This window comes from Crocodylus porosus, unplaced genomic scaffold, assembly GCF_001723895.1.
Source record: "Crocodylus porosus isolate Cpor-Errol unplaced genomic scaffold, CroPor_comp1, whole genome shotgun sequence".
Classification (NCBI taxonomy): domain Eukaryota; kingdom Metazoa; phylum Chordata; order Crocodylia; family Crocodylidae; genus Crocodylus; species Crocodylus porosus.
In genome coordinates, this window is record NW_017728932.1 from 13,885,745 (window position 1) to 13,911,265 (window position 25,521).

Sequence of the window (25,521 nt, forward strand, 5' to 3'; positions counted from 1 at the left end):
ACAAATACTGTTTGGCTATGTAACATTATATAGATTGTCTATATAAAACACATAGTGAGGAAAACACCAAACTTTTTCACGTGTTGCCTAGGATTAAGAATCGAAATGATGCCAGGTTGTACAACAGTTAAATTACCCTTTATACTTGGACAAACTGCTTATTTCATCTTCTTAACTTAAATCATATAACGTCTGGTTTTGCCAAATAAGCTCGTCTTCCAGCTTTGCGTATAGTTTTTACATGTGAATATGCAGCATGCGCAGCAATATCGGTTTTTCAGCAGGAGCGTTCCAGGGAGGAATGGAGCTGATTATAAAGTTATTTCAAAAAGGGAAACACATTTCTCAGTAGGACAATGTTCGTATTCCCCATTGTGTGTAACAGCTGGTGAAAACAGGTTACGGATTCCATTACTCTTGATTGGCACACAGGAATGAATATTCCTCTTTGTATCCTTCTAATGGTTTGATCAAGAAGAGAGTTGGGGGAGAACACCGTCACTTGTAGTTCAGCAATTCTGGCTTCCAGTCAGGATGATGACTCTGAAAAAAATCAAGTCTCCTTTCATTCGAAATTAAAGCTCTATAGTGGTGTAATTTTGCCACATCCCATTATGAACTACCAAGGCCCAACAAATACAAGATTTGGAGATTTTTTTCACTGAGATGTATATGCAGTTTCTTCCCACAGTTTTTAGCTAATAATGTACAGTTAGGGCCAACTGCCTTTGGCCTTTTGTAAGATCTCATGGAAAAATTGTATTCTGGTCATTTTTGGGTATTTCACTTTATAAACCCAGAATTTACTAAGGGCTACAATTATGATCATCCCAAGTGATAATCATGCTTTTTATCAAGTATTCCCAGGGTGTATGAAGAGTAGCTGGATGTGGTCCATAGGCTAAATTTTAGATGCAAGGTGCCATTTTGTTGTAAACAACATTTTAAAGTAATAGTCCCACTAGTCTGCGTCATCTGAAATGCAAATCATGTTTCATGACTTTAATTAACTTGCAGATAAATATAACCCAGTCCAGTTTTTTTATCCTTACGGTTGATTAAAAGCAGGATTTCCACTGGCTAGCAAAGGGTGAGGAGACCTGACAAAAGAGTGCCTTGTATAACTTTATCAGAACTGCATCGTTGGTCCAGTTCTCTATATATAAAGGGCTTAGTCCATCTATCTGTCTGTAACACTCTTGAAGCATTCTGATTGGTTTGCCTCAGCAGCCAGTCACAATGCTTACTGAAACAACCAATCAGAGTGCTCCGCACAGACAGACACTCAGACAGACGGCTGGATGGGCGGAGGGGCGCAGGGTGGGTGTGTGGGAGGGGAGGTGGTGTGCGGGTGGCTGTGGAGTGGCGGCAGTGTGGGCTGGTGGCGGCCGCATGCAAGCTTCCCTTTCCCCCACTCCTGGGAGGCGGCAGCGGCACCGGGTGGTGGCGTGCGGTGCTCTGCCCCCATCTGCCCCCTTTTACCCCCGTCATTCCTGATGGGCAGTTTGCTAGTAAAAGATAACCCCCGCCAAGGAAGCCTTGCTTCTAGCAAAGGATGGTGCATCTTATATCGCATGCTCGCTCTGAGGTTCCTATAGGCAAAGCAGAGTTTTAATTTGTGTTGGAAGTGTCCTGTGTCCTTCCCAGACACCACTGACCATTTTTTTCAGGCTGTGCTGGCTCCTTAAAGCCAAGAGGAGGTTTCTGCCGTCTCCTGACACTCTCTGTTGGTTTGGGCCCTGACTTATGCTGGCTGAAGGGAGGGTTGAATTTACTGAACATGCAAATGAATTAATGTAATTTACAGGATGGTACAGTTGAAGAGTAAATTGAAAAGTAGGGAAGACTAAGTTTTGTAAGATGAACAGTAATATAATGCCTTTAAACTAGGGTTGGGCCAGAGTTGAGAGTGCTGTAGGCAAGAAAAGTATGCTCTGTAAAACTGGGTTGTACATGGTGGTTGCTGGACTCATTGGGGCACTGTCGTTAAGTGGGTGTTAGGGTGAATAACCTCAGTGTCTAAAGTAAATTCCCTCACCCCCAGCTGAACTTGAATAATACTTTTTCAGGCAGCATGCTGTGTTCCTGCCAGGTTGCTGAGCTACTTCTCTCTCAACCAGTATAGAAACCTGAGACTGTTATTTTTTTTTTTTCTTAAAGCAAGCTGTCAGCATTCCTGATGACCTTATAGTAGAACTGCTAGCTATCCACTGAATTGCACAGCCATATATCCTTTGACTTCAATATTTTCTTCGCCATCAATAAGTGGGAGTTCTGTGCAGAGGCGGAACAATTGCGGGCTCTAGGGACTGATACTTAGCTATTCTTTCCTGCTCAGACAAATTGGGTAAGTTAGGCCCTTGTCAAATAACATACACTTGTCCTTCCTAACTTTTGAGAAGTACATTGCAAAGTAGATATTAATTATCACACTACTTTTTTCATGCCTTGGTCTTAGGGTGACCACCCATCCCTAATTAGGCAGGACAGTCCTGGAATGGGATCATCAAGTCCCAGTAATGGGCTGCATGACTCTGGGACATCATTTGTCCTGGATTCACAGCATCATGCAGGGAGCTGGGTTTCCTCTTGCAGGCTGGCACCATTCCATCCTGCAAGGAACTGCTTTGGGGGTGCCGGGAGTGGGACGCAGGGGGCACCACGTGCACGTGGCTGGGAAAGAGCTGGGCAGGGTGGAGAGCAGCTCCCTGGAGGTAAGTCTGTGGGGGACAGAGGGAGTGTGGGTGAGGCAGATCGAGGCCCCCATGATGAGGAGTGGGGAGTGGGTCAGGGATTGGGTCTGGGGGCACTGTTCAGCCAGGGTGGTACATGGGGCCTTGGGGCTGGGCACGGGGACAGAGCCATTGGCAGCTCACCCAGGGGGATTGGGGCATTTGGGGGGTGGCTCCCCACTGCTGTGCACACCGCCCAGGGCATGAGGGCACATGCCGCCGAGATTTGTGCATGGGGTGTTGGTGTATGCAGGCTGACTGCTGTGGCCCCATTTTACAGAAGGAGAAAACTGAGGCATAGGATCATTGCAGCTTTCCCCTGGCTCTGGACCACGCTGTGCCCATCACGAGATCCCAGCCCCAGAGCAGCCCTGTGCTGTCACAGCACTGCCACTACTGGGGTCTCCACGGAAACCGGCCACAGGAATGCATGCAGGGGCTGCTGGGAAACACTCCACTGCAGCCCCAATCTGGACCTTGAGTCAGGCTTTGCCCGCTCCTGATTTAGATCCTGTTTTGTACCCTCGTCCCCATCCATGGTAATTTGCACTATAGGAACCAAGTTGGTCCTGCTCTCACCTCTTCCACGCACACTGCATGATGCCTCTTCTCCTGTGCTGCTCGAATGAAGCAGCCAGGACAGTACAGAGGAGTGCAGGTATACCTGGCTGCCACCCAAGAGATGGAAGCTGCTTACGTCCTAGCACCCTTTTTTCTGTCGGGCTCAATTGAGCACCTGCAAAGCATCTAGGGCACCATTGGGTTCTGAATCCATTTTTAAAAGTGTCTACGAAGTTGTCTATTAAGTTATTATATCGCATTCTTGCTCCACCCACACTGAGGGCATCCCTGTTTCAGATTTTGCCTTCGATTCTGGATAGAGAACATGAGATTAGTATGGATGCGAAACTGGAAAATACAGATGAGACTTTCAGTGCCTTCATGAAGCTGAGCACATGTCTTTTGTTCACTCATTCCTGCTCTTTGTACAAGCATATCCATTAGCTACAAGGTGGGAATGGGTTAAAAACGAAAGCCAATGTGCTGTGCTGAAGATTCAGGTCTTAAAGCATCATTTTTCACTACGGTTGCTCTCAGATTTGTATGCCGTCTTCCAGTTGTGAGTAGAGAAAACATTGTTGCTTATGACTAGGTCCGCAAATAATCCAGTAGGTGGCTGTGGATATCCAGAAAAGATGAGAAAATTATTCTGGATCTTGAACTTTTCATAGGAAATTCTTAAACAGAGATTTGTTAAACCAGTCATTGGATTTACATCCTTTGAAAACTGCTGCTGCAAAAATTGCATATTCATTTCATTTTCTCCAGAGTAGGTTGAGGGGCATTTTTTAAATATCAATCTTCCCTTTCATCCTCTCGTACGTGTACTGTAGAAATACCTGGTGGCTACAGGGCTCTGTAGTAACCGAAGGAGAAGGAACAGCATTTTGAACACAGTTTTGACTGGGAGTTTGAAATGTTGTCATTAAGTTAAACACTCTAAGTGCCATTTTAATTTGCAGTTAACACTGAGTTTTAAAGTATTATACAGGTTTTTTTGCATTGATCTAGGTCAGGGTCAGCAACATTTTTGGGCCAAGTGCCAAAAAACCCTGCAGTCTTGACTTTGAAGATGTTGGCATGCCAGGGGCAGATGGCGGGGAAGCGACGAGGGACTTGATCCTGGTAGTGGCAATGTAGGCCTGGCCCCTCCCCCGCCATGCTCCCTGAGGCACACGTGTAGCCGCTGTTGGCATCAAGCCAGGCCAGGGCTCTGGACCCTGGTGCAACCGCTTGCATCCTCATGGCTGGATCACCATCTCTGTGTGGGGGAGAAAGGGAGCTGCTCTGGGGGCCGGCTGTCCCTCTTGGAGGGCTCCTCGTGGCAGCAGTTGAAGTAGCCTTCCAGTACCCCCCCATCTCTCTCATCACAAGGCATCGGCTGAGCAAGGCCAGAGCTCGCACAAAACCAGTGGCGCGGGGAAGGGAGGGTGGAAGTTTGCAGCCGCTTCCCCCCACAAAGTGAAGATTTACAATCCAGAGCAGGGGTGGGCAATTATTTCAGGCGGAGGGCCGCTTACCCCGTTTTGGCAGGCTGTCGAGAACAGTGCAGCTCCATCCTCTTTTGTACGTCCTTTCAGGTAGTTAAAAGCTATCAAATCCCCTCTCCTTCTTCTCTTATTCCAAGCTAAATAAACCCAGTTCCCTCAGCTTCTCCTCCTAAGTTGTGTGTCCCAGTACCTGAACCAATTCTGTTGCTCTTTGCTGTACTCTCTCCAACCTGTCCACATCCTTTCTTTAGTGGGGGGCCCAAAACTGGACACGGTACTCCAGATGTGGCCTCCCCAGTGCCGAACAGAGCAGAATAATTACTTCCCTTGATCTGATCTCAAGGTCACATACTGAGTTAGTGGTGGGGAGGGATAAGCTAGGCATCAAGATTGCTAGTTCGCTGCTAGTACTAACAGACAATATGCTAAGCCAGTGGTACTTTAACCTTTTTTATAAGCAAGCCAAACCTTTCAATCAGAAATGGGCCAAGTGCTCCACAGGTGCAGTGACCTCTCTGAGCTCACCAGTTATCTGTGCAGCCCCTGGCCAGAGCAGCAGCCTGGGAAGAGAGAGGTGAGCAGCAGCAGCATTTACCCTGGGAGTTTAGACAGGGACATGGTGTTAAATCAGGGAGTTTCAACCTTTTTGGGTCACTGTACCCCCAGCGGCTGGTTGAGAAGGCAGGAGTCCCTTGGTGGCCAAGTGAGCGGGAGGGGGAGGCCCCCCAGAGGCCAATCGGCCACCGTGGGGGGGTCCCCGGTGGTTCATTGGCAAGCATGCCAGCAGCATGTCGGGTACCCCCGGAGGCCATCAATGTACTCCCTGGGGTATGTGTACCCCCCGTTGAAAACACCTGTGTTGGATGATGATCCATTTACATGGCCTTTGTGGGCTGTAGGTTGAGCATCACTATTCTAAGCTATTTCATTTGAATTTTTCAAAAAATGTTAATTATGCAAATTTTCTATTAAAGGAGGGATATTTTCAAATGGGGAATTAAAATCATAAGTGAATGCTTTAAAAAAGCTGATGTTTTGTAAACATCTGCTTCCCTTTTTTTAATTTAGTAAATAATTGATCTGCTTTCTTAGAGGCGCTACCTCTGCCAGCTTCGTGGCGAAGAGCTGTGAAGTGAAACACATCTAAATTTCAAAAAATTCCCCCTTCTTGGCTAGGGAAGAGGTTTTCCATCCATTAATAAGAGGAAAATTAATGTTGGGCCTGCAGTAAAACAGATTAAACTGTGTACCCCTTTGGATGCCTCACTGCACCTCTAACGGACCTGACATTCCTCTGGTTACTTAAATGCTGTAAATTGAAATGTGTTGGTGGCCTTGAGTTAATAGTTAAAGAAGTTTAAATTGGAATTTCTCTACAGTAATTTTTCCCATTGATCAGGGTAAGTGGGCAGAAAAACACCTTGTTCGACTGTTGAGAAGCATTGATAATGCCTCACAGATTAACTGTGACTTTTATTCTTTTCTTTGTACTGCCTAGTGTATAAAATCTGACTGTTATTAAACAGGCTAATTAGGTAATGTTTGGGAATCACTGGTAAAATGGGAAGTGCTATACAAGTGCTAACATTTTCTAGCTCTGATTTGACTCTAGCCACCTTTTTTGTGCTTGGGTTTTTATTACCATGGGGAACTTCCTTTGGAAGTTTGTCATTACTCTTAACTATAGAAGCTCAACCCATAGACTGGAAGTTATCTAGTCCAGAGTGTTTTGTAGTTATTTAAGAATAGAATCATTCTTTGTTTTTCTGCTGTTTTTCCTGATTTTTGCCATTTTTCAGCAGTACCTGGGGAGTCTATTGTTGTTTCCTATCTATGCCTGTTGGCCATTCATTGTAAGCTGCTCTGAACCTTTCTGGATAGGTGGGATATAAATCTAAATAATAATAATAGTAGTAGTAGTTGTTGTTATCCCTCAAAACGAGCCTATTAAATGTCTTGCAGTGACATTCTGTATCCTATATAATATCTGTATAATGTTGTGCAAATGCCTTTACATTTTGCATCCCAAGGCAAAAAGGGGAAGATAATTGGTGAAATATGGGCTGGTGCATAGCTGAATTTTTGTAAATTAATTTATTATGGACAGCTGTTAACTAAGATTGTTTCTTAGGGTTATTTTCCTTTAAACTGAAGAAAAAGTTAAACTAGAAACAAGGCTTTAAAAATGGAGTTTTGTGATTTGAGGGAGCTGCGGTGTGTATGATAGGAAATTAGTTGCTTCTTCCCAGTGATTAACTGGCTTGACAGATGAAAATGAAACGTGTGCAATAAGCAGCTGTGAAATCTTGCAACATTTTTGTGTGTGTTACGATAGTACATTTCTTTACTCTTCCTCTCTCCACTTTTATTTTTAATTTCAGGAAATTAGTTATCTTGTATATATCCAGTAGTTTGTAAGAGAGACTGAAATCTTGGATCATGTATTTTCTCTGTACAGAATTAACACATCTTAAATAGCTGTGATAGGTGTTGTTTAGAAATGGACTTCTTTTAAAAATGGCATTTTTGGGAGTTTAATCCTGGCAGTTCCTCAAGAGAACCTTGAATCCAAAAAAGAGAAACCTCCAAAGTCCTGTAATCCTATGCTATGCAATTTCTGTCATCTTGGTGGAAGTAATACATCTAAGTAGAACCCCCAGAGAGATGTTTTTCAATATCTTGGAGTTTTTTTCAGGGGCATATGCTTAGGTATGACAACAAATAGACTAAATCCATCATTCTTTTCCTTTCTGTAACCTCATGGCTTCCTGTTTCCCTTTTCACCTGGTCACTGAATCTGCCTTCCAGGCACATTGGGGCATACCCCAGAATTTCTCATTCACAGAATTTTTCTCCAAATTCAGAAATAAATTGGTCAGTGCTAGGAATATTTTTCTAGATGATACGTATTGCCTGTCTCTGCAAGTTTGGAAAGGTTTATTGGAACGTGTTGATTTTCCTACCTGATAGTGAAGGAGCTTGGAAACCAAAGTGCAGCACATGACGCATCATCCGTCTGATATTCTGACCCCAAAGTAGATATTGAATCAGCACATTTTACTACAATCGCGGTGGTGATTCAGCCACTTACCTGCTTCACCATCACATACCTCTTGTGCGTCCAGGCAGCGATATGTAGTTTACCCACAGTTTAGTTGTAGCATTATTCCACTTCTGCTTCTAATATTAGGCTTTGAGGAGGACGGCCCTATATTTTTCCCGCTTTATTCAGTCTGTCCTCTTAGCCCTTGTGTTTTTTAAAAAGCATGATTGGGATGTGTCTGGTCTGTAGTTCATGTGGAGTAGAAATCTGAATGGCATCTGTCCCCTTAAAGAGAAGGGAAGCATTTGAGTCCTTTGTTTAATTTCTTTCCAATATTTTAAATGTAAAATATTTGATCTGAAAGCACCTTATTCACAATTCATTTCATTTTCATGGCTTTACTTCTTTTTTCCCCCCCATATGCCTGTCAGGTGATTTCTATTTTCTGAACAATGCTGAAATCGCCGTTTGTGTTTCAGTAATATTATTATTTTTTAAAAAACCATTAAAGGGGCCAAAATAAACTACTTCATTAAAATATTGAGAATGTTACAGATGTAGGTATGTTAGCGTGTGCGCGCGCGTGCACGAGCGCACGCACCCATGCGTGTTTTAGTGTGTATTGGTAGCAGCGAGTGGCTGCAGTTTCAAAATACAGTAGTTTCCAGATGAATCAGAGAGGAGTCATTTGGCACACCAGACATTTTTTCTTTGTAAATGTCTTGTGGGAGGATAATTTTACTTGACTATGAGTGTAAAAGTAATGCAAGCTATGTACCGTGGATGAAATCCTGGCCCCTTGCAGTCAATGGCAGGACTCTTATAGACTTCAGTGGAGCCAGGGTTTTACCTGGTCTCTCTAACAGTCACCTAAGTGTTATTCCAGTATAATCATTCAACTAGTTAAAAAAAACAAAAAAAATTGGTAAAATGTTGACAGTAATCAGCAACTATTAAAACCTCTTCCTTTAATGGTGAGTAAGGATCTGCAGACAGGGTTTAAAGAAGGGAGTCCATTGCTTTTGATCTTTCTTCATTTGCTCAGCTGCCCTCAATGTGTGCTCTTCAGTTCAGGGAGGAAGAAAACTGTCCTGATAGAGCTGTAATATTTACTGGGCCATCAGCTGTAGACAGTTAAGAATTTGACAAAAATGTTGAATAATGCATAAGACATAGCATTAAACCATGTGTCAGCCATGATGCACGAACCTAATTTTTTTTTTTTTCCAAATTATTCAGATTTAAAGTATATGATTTGCGTGGCTTGGATTACAGACTATAGGCCTCTCTCCTGATCCCATATAAAATATGCATATTCACCAGTGTTTTTTGTTTACCATTACAGTAAAATGCAGTATTACAGGTTCGGTTAAAATTTGTTTTCCTTTCGTAAGTCCAATTCAGACTGCTGACCATATTTCCGGCTAACTCGATTTCCCATGTTTGGAAAAGCACGTGGATTTCAGAAGTCACTTTAATGTTTGAAGGTGTCTTGGCTGATATCAGCCCCAAGTGCAGGCACTACAGCATATTCTAGGACGATGAGGAATGTGGGGGGGGAAAGGGTGGATAAACATTGGGGCTGCTGATGGGTCAGAGCATACTCCAAAACACAGGGGAATGGGCCCTACCCTGAAACATGTTTAAGTGGCTCCTGTTGTGAAGGAGCTAGGATAGAAGCAGTGAATCCTCACTGCCTACCAACACTGGACCCATGTTAGCTAGCTGATCATCAAATACTTAACTGTGTTTATTAAATACTGAGAGAATGTAGGAAACGCAATACCATCGATATGCACCAAATCCTGAGCAGCTGTTCATCAGCATACTTTGCTGATTTCTACTACTGGAGGACGTGATCCTTTGTTTTTATAAAGTTGCAATGCGTTGCACCCCCTTAAGGGGTTCACAGGGTATCATAAGGTGTTCTTGAGTTTTGTTGTGCTGGTATGGTGTACGTGGTCTCATTGCCAAGCCAATGTTATATGCTGCATCCATTTGTGTTGCTTTTAGCACAGTATGGATGATGTCATTCTGCCTGTGTATATCTTTATGGTTTTGGGACATGGTTTAATTAAAGGAACTGAGGGATGTATACTTGGAAACGAGAGTATGAAACTGCTAAGTATCTCTTGCCATTGTGTTACTTGGGCGAGGATAATTGCCAGTCCCCGTCACAGACAGAAGGGGCACCCGTGATATTGTAAATGGGAAGAATAAACCCCCTGTAGCAAAGGCATCTGAGCCAAATGGCCCATTACCCAGGGGAAGTCCAGGTGCCATAGGGGGACAGGACATTTCTAGAAATTTCTGAGACCTGTGAGCAGTTAGGACCATGCCAATGGGGAGAGCTGGCGTCGAGGTATTTATTTCGGGAACTCTCTTGGGAGCAGCGTGGTTTTTGGAACCCAGGCATTGGGGCAGTCCAGGTCCCCAGCAGCCAGGGCTGGCAGGATCAGCAGGAAGGCTGATCTGTGGAAACCCTGGCAGGACTCTCAGGAGTGCTAGGTTGTGGACAGATAAGAGATTAAGACATGCATCTTGTCTTTTTGTTTTGCCTTTAAACTTTATGCTCAGTTTTGCTTGTATTCTTCCTTCCTCCGATACAATGCATCCTTTGGTCGTTTTGCCTCCTTGCCGATTGTCTGTTGTAAAGAATGATCTCTGGACAAGTGATATTGCAGACTAACCCGTTCTTTGGAGAGGGAGACCCAAAAATTCTTTCACAACCCAAGGGGAAGCCATCTGGAGCTGGCAGAGGTGCTCCCGCTGCAGCCAGGAGGTCCAGCAAAGGCCGGCGGAGCTGAGGTTTGCAGGGATAGCGAGTTATGCCAGGGCTAACCTTGGTCTGTTCCTTGGGACAGGCAGCAGGACAGCTGGGAGAAACTCGGGACTCTGGTTGCACCCTGCAGACAGGTTGGTGACGCAGTGCCCCCAATAATATTGCTGTTAAAAACAATCAGGCTAATGTTAACATTTCAACTTGACACATGTGATTTCCGCTCTAAAAAGTATGCACAGTTGTTTGGATCCTGTTAGTGCAGTTGCGGGTGCAACTGTTTGCACAAGCGGCCCCTCGGGCTGCTTACCAGCCATTTCTGCATGCAAGGACCTGAACTGCATGCTTAAATTAAGCATATAATTGAATGCGTGCTTCACTTGTGCAGTTGTCCGCCTGGCTTCTTGAAAAATGAAGCATTGAATTTTTTTCTTCCCCCTTTCCCCCCCAGTTCCAAACGGGCTTGAATGTGTTCAGTTCTTTAGCGTATAATTACAGAATGTCATTATTTGAGAGGGAAACCCCCCTTCAGTTACACTCAAAGATGGCATTATTTAAAACGAATGTACTCACAAAACCTAAACCCAAGGTGAAATTGCTTCTCTCTCATTTATATGCACATAATCAACAAGTGTGCAATTAGGGAGGTGTTATAAATAGGATGTGGTGGAGATGCTTGAAACTACTCGGGTTTCCTCGATTTTATAGCAAGTACCCAACTGAGATTTGCTACTCTCTAATTTTGCTTTTGGGGCTAACCAACTGACGCCTGGTTGAAAAGACTCATGTTCCTACAAGGCCACAGAAGCCTTAGTATACAGTCTGTGTCTCCCTAGGATTTTGGAGAACTCTGTGTACCATCAGCAACTTCAATCCCACCCTCTAGGCCAACCCTCATCTATCAAACCCAGGCCGAGAGAGAGAGAGAGAGAGGAAGCTCCCAGATAAACATACAGCAGCGCCTAAACTCCTAATCACTCGAGGCTTCCGCTTCCAGGCCCTATAATTAGAAGTCCTTCTTTTCCTTGTATTCCCAGTTGACGCAAATGCTTTTTGTGGCTTGGCACCTCATTTAGGGCGTGGGTTTAGTTTATGGCCAGGCCAGAGTCTGGTTTAGTCTTCTGATACTGCATAAATAGCTCTTAACCCACAGTCTACATCTGTACCAGTTTTTCCTTTTATGTATATATTCTCTGTATTTTTTTTCAAACTCCTTTTTCCTGAAAGAAGCTTATTGTTTCCCAAACATTATGCGTGAAAAATAGGAAGTTGTAAATTAAGGCGAATGTATCTGTCAGCTAAAACAAAGCAAAGTAAGTTTTTTTTTTCATGCGTCCAGCATATCAGTTCCTTCTAAACCGAATGTTTTAATCATCTCTGTGGATTTGAAAAACCACACAGTAAAACACAGTCATTAATTTAACCTAGCTGCACCCTTCACATTATGGATAAGAAAATCTAAATGTTTGCAGAGAGATGCATACAAAGTAATATCTGCTTTACACATAAATTCTCACCGGGTTATGTGTATGCAAGAATTTGAATTGGTTTCAGATGTTATCTGCTAAACAGGGATTAATGCCAGTTTGAAAAACAAGCAGGAAATCCTGGAGAATTATTCACTTTTCATCTGTGATTATTCATACATAAAGTACATCATAAGAGAATACATTTTTGGCTTGAACTTATGACAGTGCTAACCTATATTTCCATCTAAACAAGTCTTTGAGAAGCTATTGAAAGGACTTTTTAAAATCTGAATTTAAAATACCCTGCATTTGAAAGAGAACTGAAGGAGTCATTAAGGTTTAAATTTAATCTATTTCTCTATTGGGATTACATGTTTCCACCATAGTGCTCTGGAATTGTACAATGTACTTTTGTCGTAAGGAGCTGGAGTGAGAAAATAAATAGTAGAGCTGCAATAATTGAAAACCGGAGCTCCTCGGTGTGAAGTAATGAGAGATGGAAAATACCACACACACAGAAAGGCAAAGGTTCCAAAACCTCGATGATTTATTGTTTGAATAACAATAAGGAAGATATTTAAAAATACTAATCGTCTTTATAAAAATGTACTTTGGCCTAGCATGTCTGCGGTATTGTGCCTGCAACCGGCACATTAGCAGGGTTTAAGTAAACATGTAGTTGTACAGTATATCAAATGCAGATATAGGCGTATATATATTTTCACTTTCTGAAAAGAAGCCACTAATAAAATGAAGGGTTTCACAGGGCCTCATGTAATAAAATGCATTTTGCTCCAAATGGTGACACATGGCAGAATTGCAGATTGAGCAGCACAACTGCCAGATCAGATACCATCTATCTTTCCATTTGAGATCCAGCTCCTTTCCTCCCACTAGCGCTGTTATCTTTCACCTCTTTACTCCTTCAGCAAGCAAGCCATCATAAAAATATTACAAAAAGTAAAGGAAAGAGACATTAGTATTAGAACAAAAACAGCTACGCCACCTGGCTCTGATTATAATCTCAGATAACTGGGTGCATTCGACTGCTTAATTTATTCAGAGCCAGTACATATCATCCAAGGAATGCGTAGATAACCCCGAGAGCACATCCTGGACCCTTGTTTTCTAGGGTTTTTTTAAAAAAATTATTTGGCTAATGAATTCTTACCTGGATTAGTACGGATTACGATGAAATTTTTATGGGGCAGATTATATTACAGCTGCCTGACACCTCTGGAACTGGCCATGTTTAGAAACAGGATGTTGGACTGGATGGACAACAGGCTGAATACAGTTTGGCCATTCCTAAGTTTTGAATGGCTTGTGAGTGTTGCATGTGCCTTCAGCAGGTTGTTTGCCCATTCAAAAGTATTTTTATAATCTTTGAATCTAACACTGGCGCACAGATAAAACCCGTTGTCTCTAGAAAGCTCTGGGTGCAAGAGAGACTTATGAGAAAACCCCAGCACTTTAGGAAAAGCTCTAGGTTTTCCTACTGAATGAAGCCTATTGATAGTCACTTCTTCCAGTATTTCTTCCATGAGTTTGTTCCATCTGCAATAAGGGACAGGTCTAGAGAAGTGAAAACGCAAAGCTACCTAAATAAAACAAAACAACAACAAAACCCTTGCGGAGTCTGCTATACGGAGGTTTGCCTTGCCAAATTAGATCTCCAGGAACGTCGTCACTTCTTTAGTTGCGGCAGCCTAATTCTAGCAGAGGGAATACTACTGACATCCAAATCACTGCAGTTTTCTCCATGGAAGATGGGGTGGTGTATTATTAGAGACCACACGCTTAACTAAAAGGGAAGAATATCTTATGTTTTTTTTCAGAACAGAATTAATGCAAATTGTGTGCAGTGTCCCACACTAAAGACTTGGCGAACTTGCACTTGAGCAACTTTAACTGTATTTCCTATCAACGCAGTCACTACAAATCAAGGAAATTGCCAGTTAAGCCAACATTAACATTCAGACCAACCTCAACTCACATGCCTTACTGCCCAAACATAATACCCAAATGCACTCCTGGATTCCTTAGCTCTGCAACAAGCTTCCTTTTCTTTCCAGTACTCAGAATCGAGGGTCCTTAGCAGTAAAAGTATGTCTATTGGAGAGAATCTTGCTGAGATCAGAATTAAGACTGAGCATTTGTGGTTTGGGGGGGGGGGTGCCTAAAGTGTGGTGACTTCCCTCCATTTTTCCAGCTACTGTGGCCAAATTGAAAGGAGCACTTGCAGGTAAGACTGGTGTGCCAGACACCATTTGGATTTCTCTGCACTTTTGTTACACCACAGTCCTAGCATGTGAGTACGTCTCAGTCTTTAATGCATTTATCATCATTACACTATTGTGAAGTAGGGCATTATTCCCATTTCACAGAGAGAGAAACTGAGGCAAACAGGCTGACTTGTCCAAGGTGTCCCAGGTTACTGTCTCAATCATGGTATCATCTTTCCCCTCGGCTGAAATGCATTCTCTTGTCTGACAAACTTGGGTTTGACCAGGTACAGAAATCCTGCTCTGAACAGCGTGAGGTTCAATAACTGGAAACTCTGGCTGCTGAAACGTAAGCTGTCTACGTGTGCTTGGAAGCAGGGCCTTCCAGGGCTTGTGAGGAGCCGTAAACTCTAGAGGTAGGGTCTTTGTGTCCTGGGAATAACTAATAAAACGTGGAAAGCCTGGATCTGTATTGGAGCTGAGGAGCCTTGATGAACACTGCTGCAGATCCAGGAGACATCTCAACGAGTAGCATGGGTCTGTGTTGGTTTGCTTCTTCAGTGCTGAGCAGCAGCCAGGATGTTGAGAAGGCAACTTTGGGGACAAATTTAAACAAAAAACTTCAAACTGTTTTCTCAGGGAAGTAGATAACTATTTTAGCATAAAAATGTGAAACTCTTCGCTTGTCCTTTGAGCAACACTTGGATTAAATTTGACGACTTAGATACACTTACTGAAGAGAGAGAGAGAGGTTTCAAATATGTTTTAAATGGAGGATCAACACAACCTTTTCCATGCAGCAGTTATAGACACCTTTGCAGTGTAAACTGTTCACATATTTTTTCCAGTTATGCCCTGGCTGTTCAATGTATAAAATTCTTCTTTCTGTAGATGCGGGATCTTTCAAAACATTGAAAAAACATTTTAATGTATCTGTTAAATTGCTCAGATAAACTGTTTTTCTCTTTGAACTTATTTAAACGGAGTCTCACTTTCAGTGATAATTTATTGCACTCCATTAATAAGCAAGATAATATTGATTTTATTAATACAGGGGAATAACTGATTGATTGTCGTGCGTGTTTTCTGCCATCCTTTCAGTTCCTACTGTAGAGCCACACTTTCCTGCCCATAAAGGCTCTTCTTTTTAATATAAACCGTATATTTAATTGTATTCTGATGACAAGATGGCCTGAAATATGTGACTATAAATGTCCTAAAGTTGCATTATGTGTTAACAATAAAAGGAAAGAAAATACGCAGCATTTAAATTTATCATCATTTAGCTGATCTTTGAATCTAGTTTAATCATTTCACCGACGTATATTAGTGACTTCTTTTTCCTGTGAAGTTAACGCTTCAATTAATATTCCACTCAAAAGCTCAAACTCCAGTTTGCCTTTTGTTCAATAAATCAGACTGTTACTTTTGTACAGCTCCATGCGGAACACGTGTCCTTTGGATAGTTGAGAGGAAAACCTGGGCGGTTTTTTTTTACTTTGTTAAATAATGTTTTCACTTTCATGAAAAAATGAGAATTAGGTTGGCAATAGAAACCTGTCTTGTGTTGGTCTGAACAAAAGTTGACTTGCTCAGTTGAGAGCTATCGAGAGTGAAACCATAATGTGCAGTTAACTTCTTGTGCTTCAGAGTGGTTGTGCAAGTTTTTAACTTTCAGTTTGTGTCCCTAGACTTGTTTAATTGACTTGTATTACTCTACCATAATACTTGAACACGGTTGCCACTGTCTGATTTCTAATGAAGTTTGGCTTTCAAAAACGACTGGAAACTTTGTATGTATTAATCTCTGATTTTTTTTCTTACACCTTTTTGTCTTTGTGTCCTGGGAATAACTAATAAAATGTTAGTTATTAGTTCTATTTTTCCAGAAAGCAAAGTGAAATATATGCTAGCTATTTCAAGCAGGCATTTTTAAACCTCTGCTTTTTGCAGTGATTCATCCTTTTTTCTTTCTCTTGTTTCTTCTCCCAGGGATGCTGCTGGTCACTACTGACACATTAGGCCACGATTTCCATGTTTTCCAAGTACTGACACATCCTTGGTCATCATCACAAAGTGCTGTCCATCATTTATATACACTTCACAGAGGAGAGACTGAAGCCAAAGTAAGTTAAGTTTATATTTGCTAAAGAGTAATCCCCAGACACCTTATACATTTGGTGTATGTTGGCACTTTAATGTTTGTTTCAGCGAGGAAAGAGCCGTCCTCATGTGATAGCCGCAAGAAAGGATAGGAGCACAGGCTTTAACCTGGGCAATAATAAATTCTTGGTCTTTACAATGAGGTGATGTCAGATTTATTCAGATACGACACTACCTCCAAAGAGCCAGGATTATTAGCAGTGATTGTACTTAACCTTTCCTCATGTAGCGTGTTAAACATTTGTCCAACGCCTGTGAAGTGACTGTCAAGTTTTACTTTGTTTTGGTGGGAAAGCCCCAGAAAGCAGGAGAGAGAGAATAAAAAAGGTCTGATTAATCTGTACCTGCTTTTCAACTATATCGAAGTTATTGCAAGGGGGGTGTTAAAAAACAGTACTAGAGATGTCTTCTAATATTGCCAGCTAGAAGGAAGAGTGATTAGGCTCTGGTAAGTTACCTGAAAAACCAAATAAAACCTGAAGAAGCATAATGAATTTTAGCTAATGCCCTGTTTTCTAATGTTTTTACATCCATTTTTTATCATCGCTCTCCTTGGTAGATTGGTCTAGTACATGCAATACTTTTTTTCCCCCCCTGAACTGTCTACAATAGGCATCGCTGCACTGTTTTCAGGGCGAGGTAATGTTAACCCTTTTAGCACTGTGTAACGCTAAAAGAAATTTTAAGTATGCTTTCAGATCATTAAAAAAAAAAAAAAATCACGACCAGTAAGAAATGAATTTCTCACCTACTGATGCACTTGCATCTTTAAAGAACAGGCTTTGGTAATCCAGTAGATACAGCTTGGAGGGGCAGGGAGAGGCCTGAATACCAGGGGGCTATGCCATTATGGTCTTGCATGACAAGGTGGAGTGAAATGTTAACACAGTGGTCTCCAACCTTTTTATAGTGAAGGTCGCTTTTTGGCACCCCAGGATGTACTGTGCGGCCCCCACCCCCCAACCTCGCAGACAAGCCACCCAGTCTTGACTCCACTAGCTCAGCCGAGCCGCATGCATCCTGCCGCTCCCCATCGTGCAACCTCTGACCGACTGAGATCGACTGTCAGAGGCTCCACAATCAACCAGTCAATCGAGATCGACCGGTTGGTGACCATTGTGTTAACACAATTAAAGTTTTGTCTGACTTTTCATGGACTCAGTGTTTTCCCTTGGATTCCTTCTCTTCCCTTTGCTCCTGGTGGACTTTGGAGGTACTCAGCAGTGCAGTAGCTGTAGGTGAATGCCGAGACCTCAAGGCTTTTCTTAATCACAAGTTTTGTTGCTTTCGGTTAAATTGGGAATCTTTTTTTGTACTTGACATGTTTGGTAAAGGAGGTCTGAATAACGTGCGTGTCCAAACTGGCTGTCCAGAGGGGATTAAAAAAACATGTCCTGGAGTCTGGAATTTTAAACAAGGCAGTGTCGAGAGCGCATTGTCTGTACAGTGGTCAGTGCTCTCTTTACTATTGTGTCAGCAAACTCTAATTGCTATTGTTAACTGCTTATGAATAGCCAGTGGGAAAAGTGAGAGGAAATTATGGACTAAATCTCTTAAACTCCTTAGACAATACTTCAGAGGCCTGTCCTACAAGGTGTTTATATAAGCCCAGCTTGGCAGCCTTGAAAATTGTGGTCTGCGTTTTCCAAAGTGACTAGTGATTGTTGTCAGGGTCTTGGTTTTTAGTTGCACAGCTTTGGAGAGCTTAGAGGTATAATTTCTAGTGCTGAGCATCTGCAGTCTAAAAATTAGGCACCTTCAAATTTATCCTAAGATATTCACAATGGCTAGTTACTTTTGAAAATGCAGCCATTGTGTATGTTCTTAGTTCAGTCTCCCCCAAATATACTTTACTACTACAAATAAAAATTAACTGAAGGAAAAAAAAATAAAAGTAATTTCAATCAAGAGACAACCAAACTTTTTATAGATAATTTTAGAGAAGACTTTTATGGGGGGGAGGGGGGAAACTAGAACCCCACTGAAATCTTTAAGGTGTATAAATGACATAAGGCATGTACTTGTGTATATAAAAATGTATGCCCTACAATGTAGTTCAGAGAAGCATGTGTTCTGAATTAATTAAAGAACTATATTTATGTTATAATTAGCCTGCAAGACACAAATGTGTGGCTCCAGTTATTCAGAATAAAGATGTACTGTGCTATTTGAATTTGCATATTTTCAACTCCCATTATTTTTTTTTTTATAGCGCATATGTAGTAAAATAAATAGTACATGTTTTAGCAGTAAATCATATATGGTGCTTGCCTTGTATATACTTTACTATAGCTGAATTAAGGCACTGTGTTAATTTTTTTCAGCACCAGTGCAGTGTTTGAAAATTTGTCCCTCATTTTCAACACAGTTGTAATCCAGGACGTTGCTTTTGGAGTGGGCATAGAGTAGACAAAATCTAACCAACAAGAGGCATATTGGTGGGTTTTACAGCTCCGTAGCTTTTAAAACAGTCCAGCAATAACATCACATGAACACCTGCAGTTGCTAAGACGGTCCTGTCGGTTGAAATACATGAGTTAATAAATATATTTAATATCAATATTTTCAGTTTGCATGGTGAAGAAAATACTGTATGTATCAGTCATTGGCACAATATTTTGTGCTCTGAAGTTGCCAGGCAAGAATTTTGAGGCTGTTTGATTTTTGTAGCCTGCAATTCACAATGAGATCTATTCAGACAGATTCAAAGCCACCATGTCTACTTTCTTGAGTATGATCACATTTATGCACTTAGAGTAAGCTGTTCTTTTTTACCATGGATTAAAGCTAACTGTGAATCAAAGCCAATGGTCTTAAAGGTCACCTTCTGTAGTGTAGCTATAAAAAGTTCTAATTTGCGTTGATGGACACCAGTGATTATCAGAGTGTCAAAATTAGTTTAGTTATTATCCATTGTAAATTGGTTAAACTTTATCGTATGCCTCCTTTACAGTGGGTTTTTTCAAATCTGGCTATATTTATACGCTTATTCATACCAGTATCATCTGCTCTTTGTCTATGATGCTAGCCAGTGGTGTTTACCCCAGCCCTAAGGAAATATCCTTGTATGACATGGTAGCGAATAAGAGAAATGGCTCTTTCTAAATCCAGTACTGTTTTGTTGATTTGGCTCAGGGCTTGTTCCTGCAATAGCTTACTGATGGACATAGACTTGGGGCAAAAATTACATATAAACTGGTATAAGCAATCAGAAGCTGGTTCACATCTGTAACACAACAGAAGTTCAGTGCACATAAACCACTTTCAAAATGGCCAAAACCTGTTTAAGATAAACCTGGATGGATGTAGTATCTGACTTCACTGATTTAGGTTATATTGGTTTATTGAACTTCTGTCCCAGATCTCCCCCAGACTCAAGTTAACTCACAGTCCCCCAGCATCCCAGGATGCTTTGCACCTCCCCCACAACCCAACCCCGCCCTGCCCCTCCCTTGCAGGGTGGGCAGCCTGGCCTTGGCCCAAGCTGCCTGCTCCAGCTGATCAGGGTGGTGTGCTCTAGCGCCTCCTGGCTTCTGGCCTGGGCCACTACAGGCATCAAAAGTGAATGTCTGTTCACTTGCTTATCAGGTCAATCTACACAGTTTAGACTAACCTGTGAAAATTGAGCCAATTCAGCCTCAGGCTTTTTGACTGTCTGTACTTGGCCACAGTGTTCACAACTTTGGACTGTATGACCTATTAAAAATGGATGAATGATACAACTACTAAGGCAGTATGCATAAGGGTTGGTCTCAATGTTCTACAGAGATTTGAATCAGGATATTACAAAGAGTAGTATAATACTGGGACATCCTCTCTCTGAGGGCTTCAGAGCTCTGGCTGGGGGAGGTTGGCACACCCATCCTGTATTTTAAAAGGAGCTGGCCGTGAACACCGCGTGCCCTCGGAGGCTGGGGGGGGCACGGCGACCGCCAGCAGGCAGCAGTGATGGCAGCAGCAACCAGGGAGCTCCTGCAGGCAGCCGCAATGCTGTCGGTGGTGGGGGCAGGTCAGACGGGGAGCTCTTGCAGGTGGCCACAGCAGTGTTGGTGGTATGGGGAGGTGGTGAGTGCCAACTGGTGGCTGGTGACCACCTGCAGACACTACCGGCAGTGGGGTGGCGGCCGGCGACCGCCCACAGGCACCATCTGCGGCGTCAGCAGTGCTTTTGGCAAGGGGTGCACTGCCAAGCTAAGCGGGTGTACGTGCACCCACGTTCACCCCCTATGCATCGCCAGTGGAGCTGGCAATAAGGCCCATTGACTTGGTCCCTTTCTATAGAAGTTTCTTCAGGGTGCCCATCTGTATGCTCTTTATTAAGAACAAAGAATAAAAGATTAAGGTCTAATAATACCACTTCTGAGCAATTTTCTACCATCCATTCATGAGCTGGATGTTCTCTCACATATGCACAATTTCTTGAGTTTATCTATCTTTTGAGGTGCCCTGAAGAAGCAGGTCAAGTGCTCAGGGTTGTTCCCTAAGAGCCCTGAAATCTAGCTGAATCAAGCAGGGTAAAGATAGACACCTGCATGTCTTGATGCCATAGAAATCAAAAAATTAACACTACTTGCTTTAGTTTGCATGCGCTTTAATCACTTGTTATCCATAAGCAGGAAGAAGTCTTGGTAGATAGGACATTGGGCTGGTACTCAGGAGACACCAGTTCATTTAATGGCTCAGCTATTGATCTCCTGTGTGAGGTTGTTGAAGATGATCAGCCCTTGGCCTTAGCTTCTCATCTGCAAATTGAAGGATACTTCTCCTTCATAGGGGAATTGTGCAGACAGAATCTGTTAAAGAGTGTGGAGTTGGATATTGTTGTGAGCAGGCCCACATGCTTCCTCAGGTAGAGAGATGAGCACATCTTTCAGCGTTGTTTTTTCAGGGTCTGCCAAAACAGATGAATGTCACTGCATCAGTATAAATGGTGAGTATTTTTGAAGCTATGTTGACAATCAGATTGAGATGCTCACTTCTTTTAAAATAATGTTTTTGAACAACAAGAAAACAGGCTACGTGAGATGCGCGTATGCTGTAGCACTGCATAGAGACTCGGTACAACCACTAGTCATCTGTAGAATTGAAGGAGATGGGCAATATCTGCGCTCTCAAAATTCAATTTGATTTCTAGAGCAAAGATGTTTGAATATGTTCTGGATAAGGATTTGCATTATTGAATGCTCCTTTCAACTGTACATCCAGCCGTCTTGTGGTTTACCCTTCAGGAACCAGTATTTACTCAACAGTCATGTTTGTTTTTTCCTTTACTCAAGTACGTTTTGGAGGATTGATAACCAAGGTGCAGGATGCTCTAAGACGACCCGTTTCATTTGCTCAGAGAGGAAAGTTAGGTTGCCCTCTGCCTGCATTTTTTTCCCTTTGATCTCAAACTGTAAACACAAAAAAGGCCTGAAAACAGCATTATCTCAGCATAGAGCAAATAAGCACAATGATAGCACTGGTGGGCTGATAGCCAGGGGCTGTGTAATCTTTTAGGCTGTTGGACTTTTGCTGTTTTGACTCACAAAGGGCTGTTATAACTGACCTCAGCAAGTGTAGGTAAATAGAGAGAGTGATAAAAACATACCACCTTGTGCTGCCGTAAGGGGGACCGGACGGCACTACTTTGTTTTTTTATGGTGAATGCAAAAATGTCAGCCTGACGTGAATGCAGAAAGTATGTTTAATGTGAAGTGTTATATATTGTATCCAAATAGCCAGTCATTTAAATATTAAATATCCCCACTCTCTCTTCTGCTATAACAGTGTAGTTATAATTACTAGGTCAGTCTTATGAAGAAAATATTTCTGGTAAAGGATCTGGCCTAGGGCAGTTTTGAAACAGTGGAGATTTGATTTAGCACTGTTAATCATTCACCAATGAACCTCATCAGCAGGTAAAATCCCTGCAATTTAAATTGAAGCATTTAGGTTTATCTTTTTAATTAGACTCTGAAGACAGAGGTGTAAAGCACAGCACGCTATAAATTGAGTTGCATTTTGTTGCCAATGCACAGTTACTGTTCAGACCAAAGAGACCGATGAGGTTCCTCATTCTGGGCCTGATTCTTTTGTTCTTACTCAGGAAGAGTTTAATCAATTGGATCACTTAGAAGAAAAGTTACTAAGTATGAATGCAGATGGCAAAAATGGGCCATGCACTGCTAATAAAATCATCTGGTGATGTCCACGGTTTTACTACTGTTTCTTCTATTCGTGCTGCCAAAGTCTTCCTTTAACTTCCTGGACAGGAAAATATTGTGTAGAGATCAGCACTTGCTAATTTTAATTTTATTTGGCCGTGGCTTTGTTGTCATTGTGTAGTTCCTTCCCCTTGCACCTTTTTCCTGGACAACCCCATTGAACGCATTGTAATTCAAATAATAGTGAATATTATTGTCCAACTTTTTGTGTAGCACTGATGCCAGTGCCTCTGAACCTGAGGGCCTCTGGTAAAGCGAGTCATCGCGGAAGTGAATGGCAATCATGACATGAAATGGCTGTTGTGATGATGCTAACTAGGGTTTACTGTTGCTTCACTTCACTATAAAGGCAGAAGACAATTCAATACAACGTGTGGACACCTTTACCCATGCCAGTCTTGTTACTATTGCAAAACAAAGTTCATAATGTTGGTATGGAGATTGTTGGGAAAATATAACACTGAACAGTGCATTCGAATCTTAGTATATCGAGCATTATATTGCCCTGAAGGCACTGTGATTATTGAGTGTAGTCTCTTCTTTTGAAGAGAATGGGTGTAAGTACTGTATAAGCAATTAGTACACTATTAACTTTTAGAAGCCATGGAGTATGTAGGCTGGAGATGAACTATCCGTCATTTGAAAGAGTAGTGGTAAACAAGGTCAGCATCTATGCATGTGATCACTTGTGTAATCAGCCTTACCTCTTAACTATACCTTTTTTTTTAATCAACTCTCTTGAAAATAAGCAGGTTTTGAAGTGCAGCCCTAGCTTTCCTCCTGTTTTACTTCACATAGGGCTTGAATTTTTTTTAAATTTAATCCAATTAAAAAAATCCTTTAAATTTCAGTGAAAATTTGGAAATAGATTGAACCAGGAATGGTGGCACAAAAAGTATATGGACACTTGACTCCATCTTATTAGATAAAAATGGAAAAAAACAAAGTGTATGTTTGTATATAGCGGGGCGGGCAATTATTTTGGGTGGAGGGCCAATTACTGAGTTTTTTGGCAAGCCATCGAGGGCCATATGACAGGCAGCCAGGGGCAGATAAATATTACTTTTCTAAATTTTTTAGGGGCCCCGCGGGCCAGATGGAATGGCCTGGCCCCCGCATCTGGCCCCTGGGCCACATTTTGCCCACCCCTGGTATATGGCATCTTTGGAGCATGTAGCCTTCATAATTTCCTCTGATTTTTCAGTCTTTACCCATGTAAAATTATTCTCTGATCTCTACATTCCTGGCATCTGATGTCTGTAGGCTTGCTAGCAAATCATATATTATGATAAAACTCCATAAACAAAACTTTCAGACTTCCCCATGGTATTTGTGAGCATGTAAGCAGTGATATGCTTTAATTTTCAGGAGATTGTACAGTCATAGTGTATGAAACACAGAGCAGAAGAATGGGAAACATGAGAAAAGTGGCAAAAAACAGAACGAAGTGAAAGGAGACGGCAGATTTACGACATAAGAATTAAGAGAATGAAGAAAGAAAAAAATGAATAGTTGCAAAGATGAAAAAAAGTTGCAAGAAGAAATAATGAAGGAAAGAATAGTTGGCATTAGTGAAGATAGAAAGTGGGGGATCTGTTGCATAATGTGTGTTTGTTGAGAGGGTTTGGGGGGTTTTTTTCATTGCTTATTTGTTAGGGAATGCTGCTCAGACTTTTGTACTTCCATTCCTTGAAAACACTGGATGATTTCCTCCCAGGGCCTGTTAAAGTTTACCAGAATATTTGAAAGATTGTTTAATTGTCTCTATTGGGAAAATAGTCAGCAGGCACTTGACTATAAACCAAGAGGAGATCTAGCTGTTCTATAAAGTGACTGATTGCTAAATGAATACATGTTACTACAAGCCATTAACTAGAGCAGAAATAATTGCACAAGAGCCAACTTCATTCTCAAAGTTTGATTTACAACTGCACAGGCCAAGAAATGCAAAGAATCCAATGACCATGGAAGTCCTGTACTCCTTTATGAACCAGAAGGAAGGGGATTGTTCTAGTGAGATACTAAATGCCTACAGCATTGCTTCAGGGACTTCGTGCTAAGAAGAGACAATGCTGATGAAGTCCAGATAGCAATGTAATCCTTCCGAGGACGTATTCCAAGAGAAATGATGAAGCATTCTGACCGTCTTAAACTAGTGGTTTTCTAGAGCGTGGGCAAACTAGGTATTCTGTAAAACCAGTAGGAGGATTTCCAAGTACGTGCTTGCATGGAGAAAGAGGTGGAATAGTAGGATTCCTTGGCGACTCTGGGGAGTCGTCGGCCCAATTTGCAGAGCTCTTATGTTGTGGTTGGGCTGTGCTGTTTTAAACCGTCAGGAAATCAGACGAGCATATATTTGCATAAGTACTCTGTTTGTCTCCACTGAAGTCTTCTAGGATTTGCCCATAGTAGCTACCAGCACCCATACCCAGACTCCTGGCGGCCTTGGATGAACTTTTAGTATCGGGCCACCCATTGTGAGAGAGAATGATGTGATAATAAAAAAATTACCATTTTCAGGCTCCCCTTGTGTCTGGGCCCTGCGTGGCCGCCTGGTTCACTCATGCCTGTGTCCAGCCCTGGTAGCTATGTTCCTTTAGTTTCAAAGGTTTATGTATTACTGACCAGGAGAGGGGCCTCTTTCTGTATTCCTGGAGCACCAAGCGATCTCACTGGGAGTTTGGGATGTGTAAAGAATACTAAATTGTTTCCGAAGTGATTTAGATGCCCAGGCAAAACTAGACTGGGAAACCAGAGCATTTAATCCAGGGGAAACCCTGACATCTGTTCCAGAGAACATTTAATCATATAGCTTGTACATTAAGTTTTAAAAAACAAAAATTGCATGCCTGA

The 25,521-nt window shown here is 42.1% G+C and overlaps 1 protein-coding gene across 7 annotated transcripts in view; it reads left to right on the forward strand.

Moving 5' to 3' along the window:
• The window catches only part of BCAS3 (BCAS3, microtubule associated cell migration factor), a 444,448-nt gene that overhangs the window by 115,814 nt on the left and 303,113 nt on the right, over positions 1-25,521 (forward strand). For all 7 annotated transcript variants that reach the window (XM_019545665.1, XM_019545667.1, XM_019545666.1 and 4 more), the window contains exon 14: positions 16,292-16,425. In XM_019545665.1, coding sequence (XP_019401210.1) covers positions 16,292-16,425 — 134 coding nt within the window. The remainder of the gene's footprint in view (positions 1-16,291; positions 16,426-25,521) is intronic.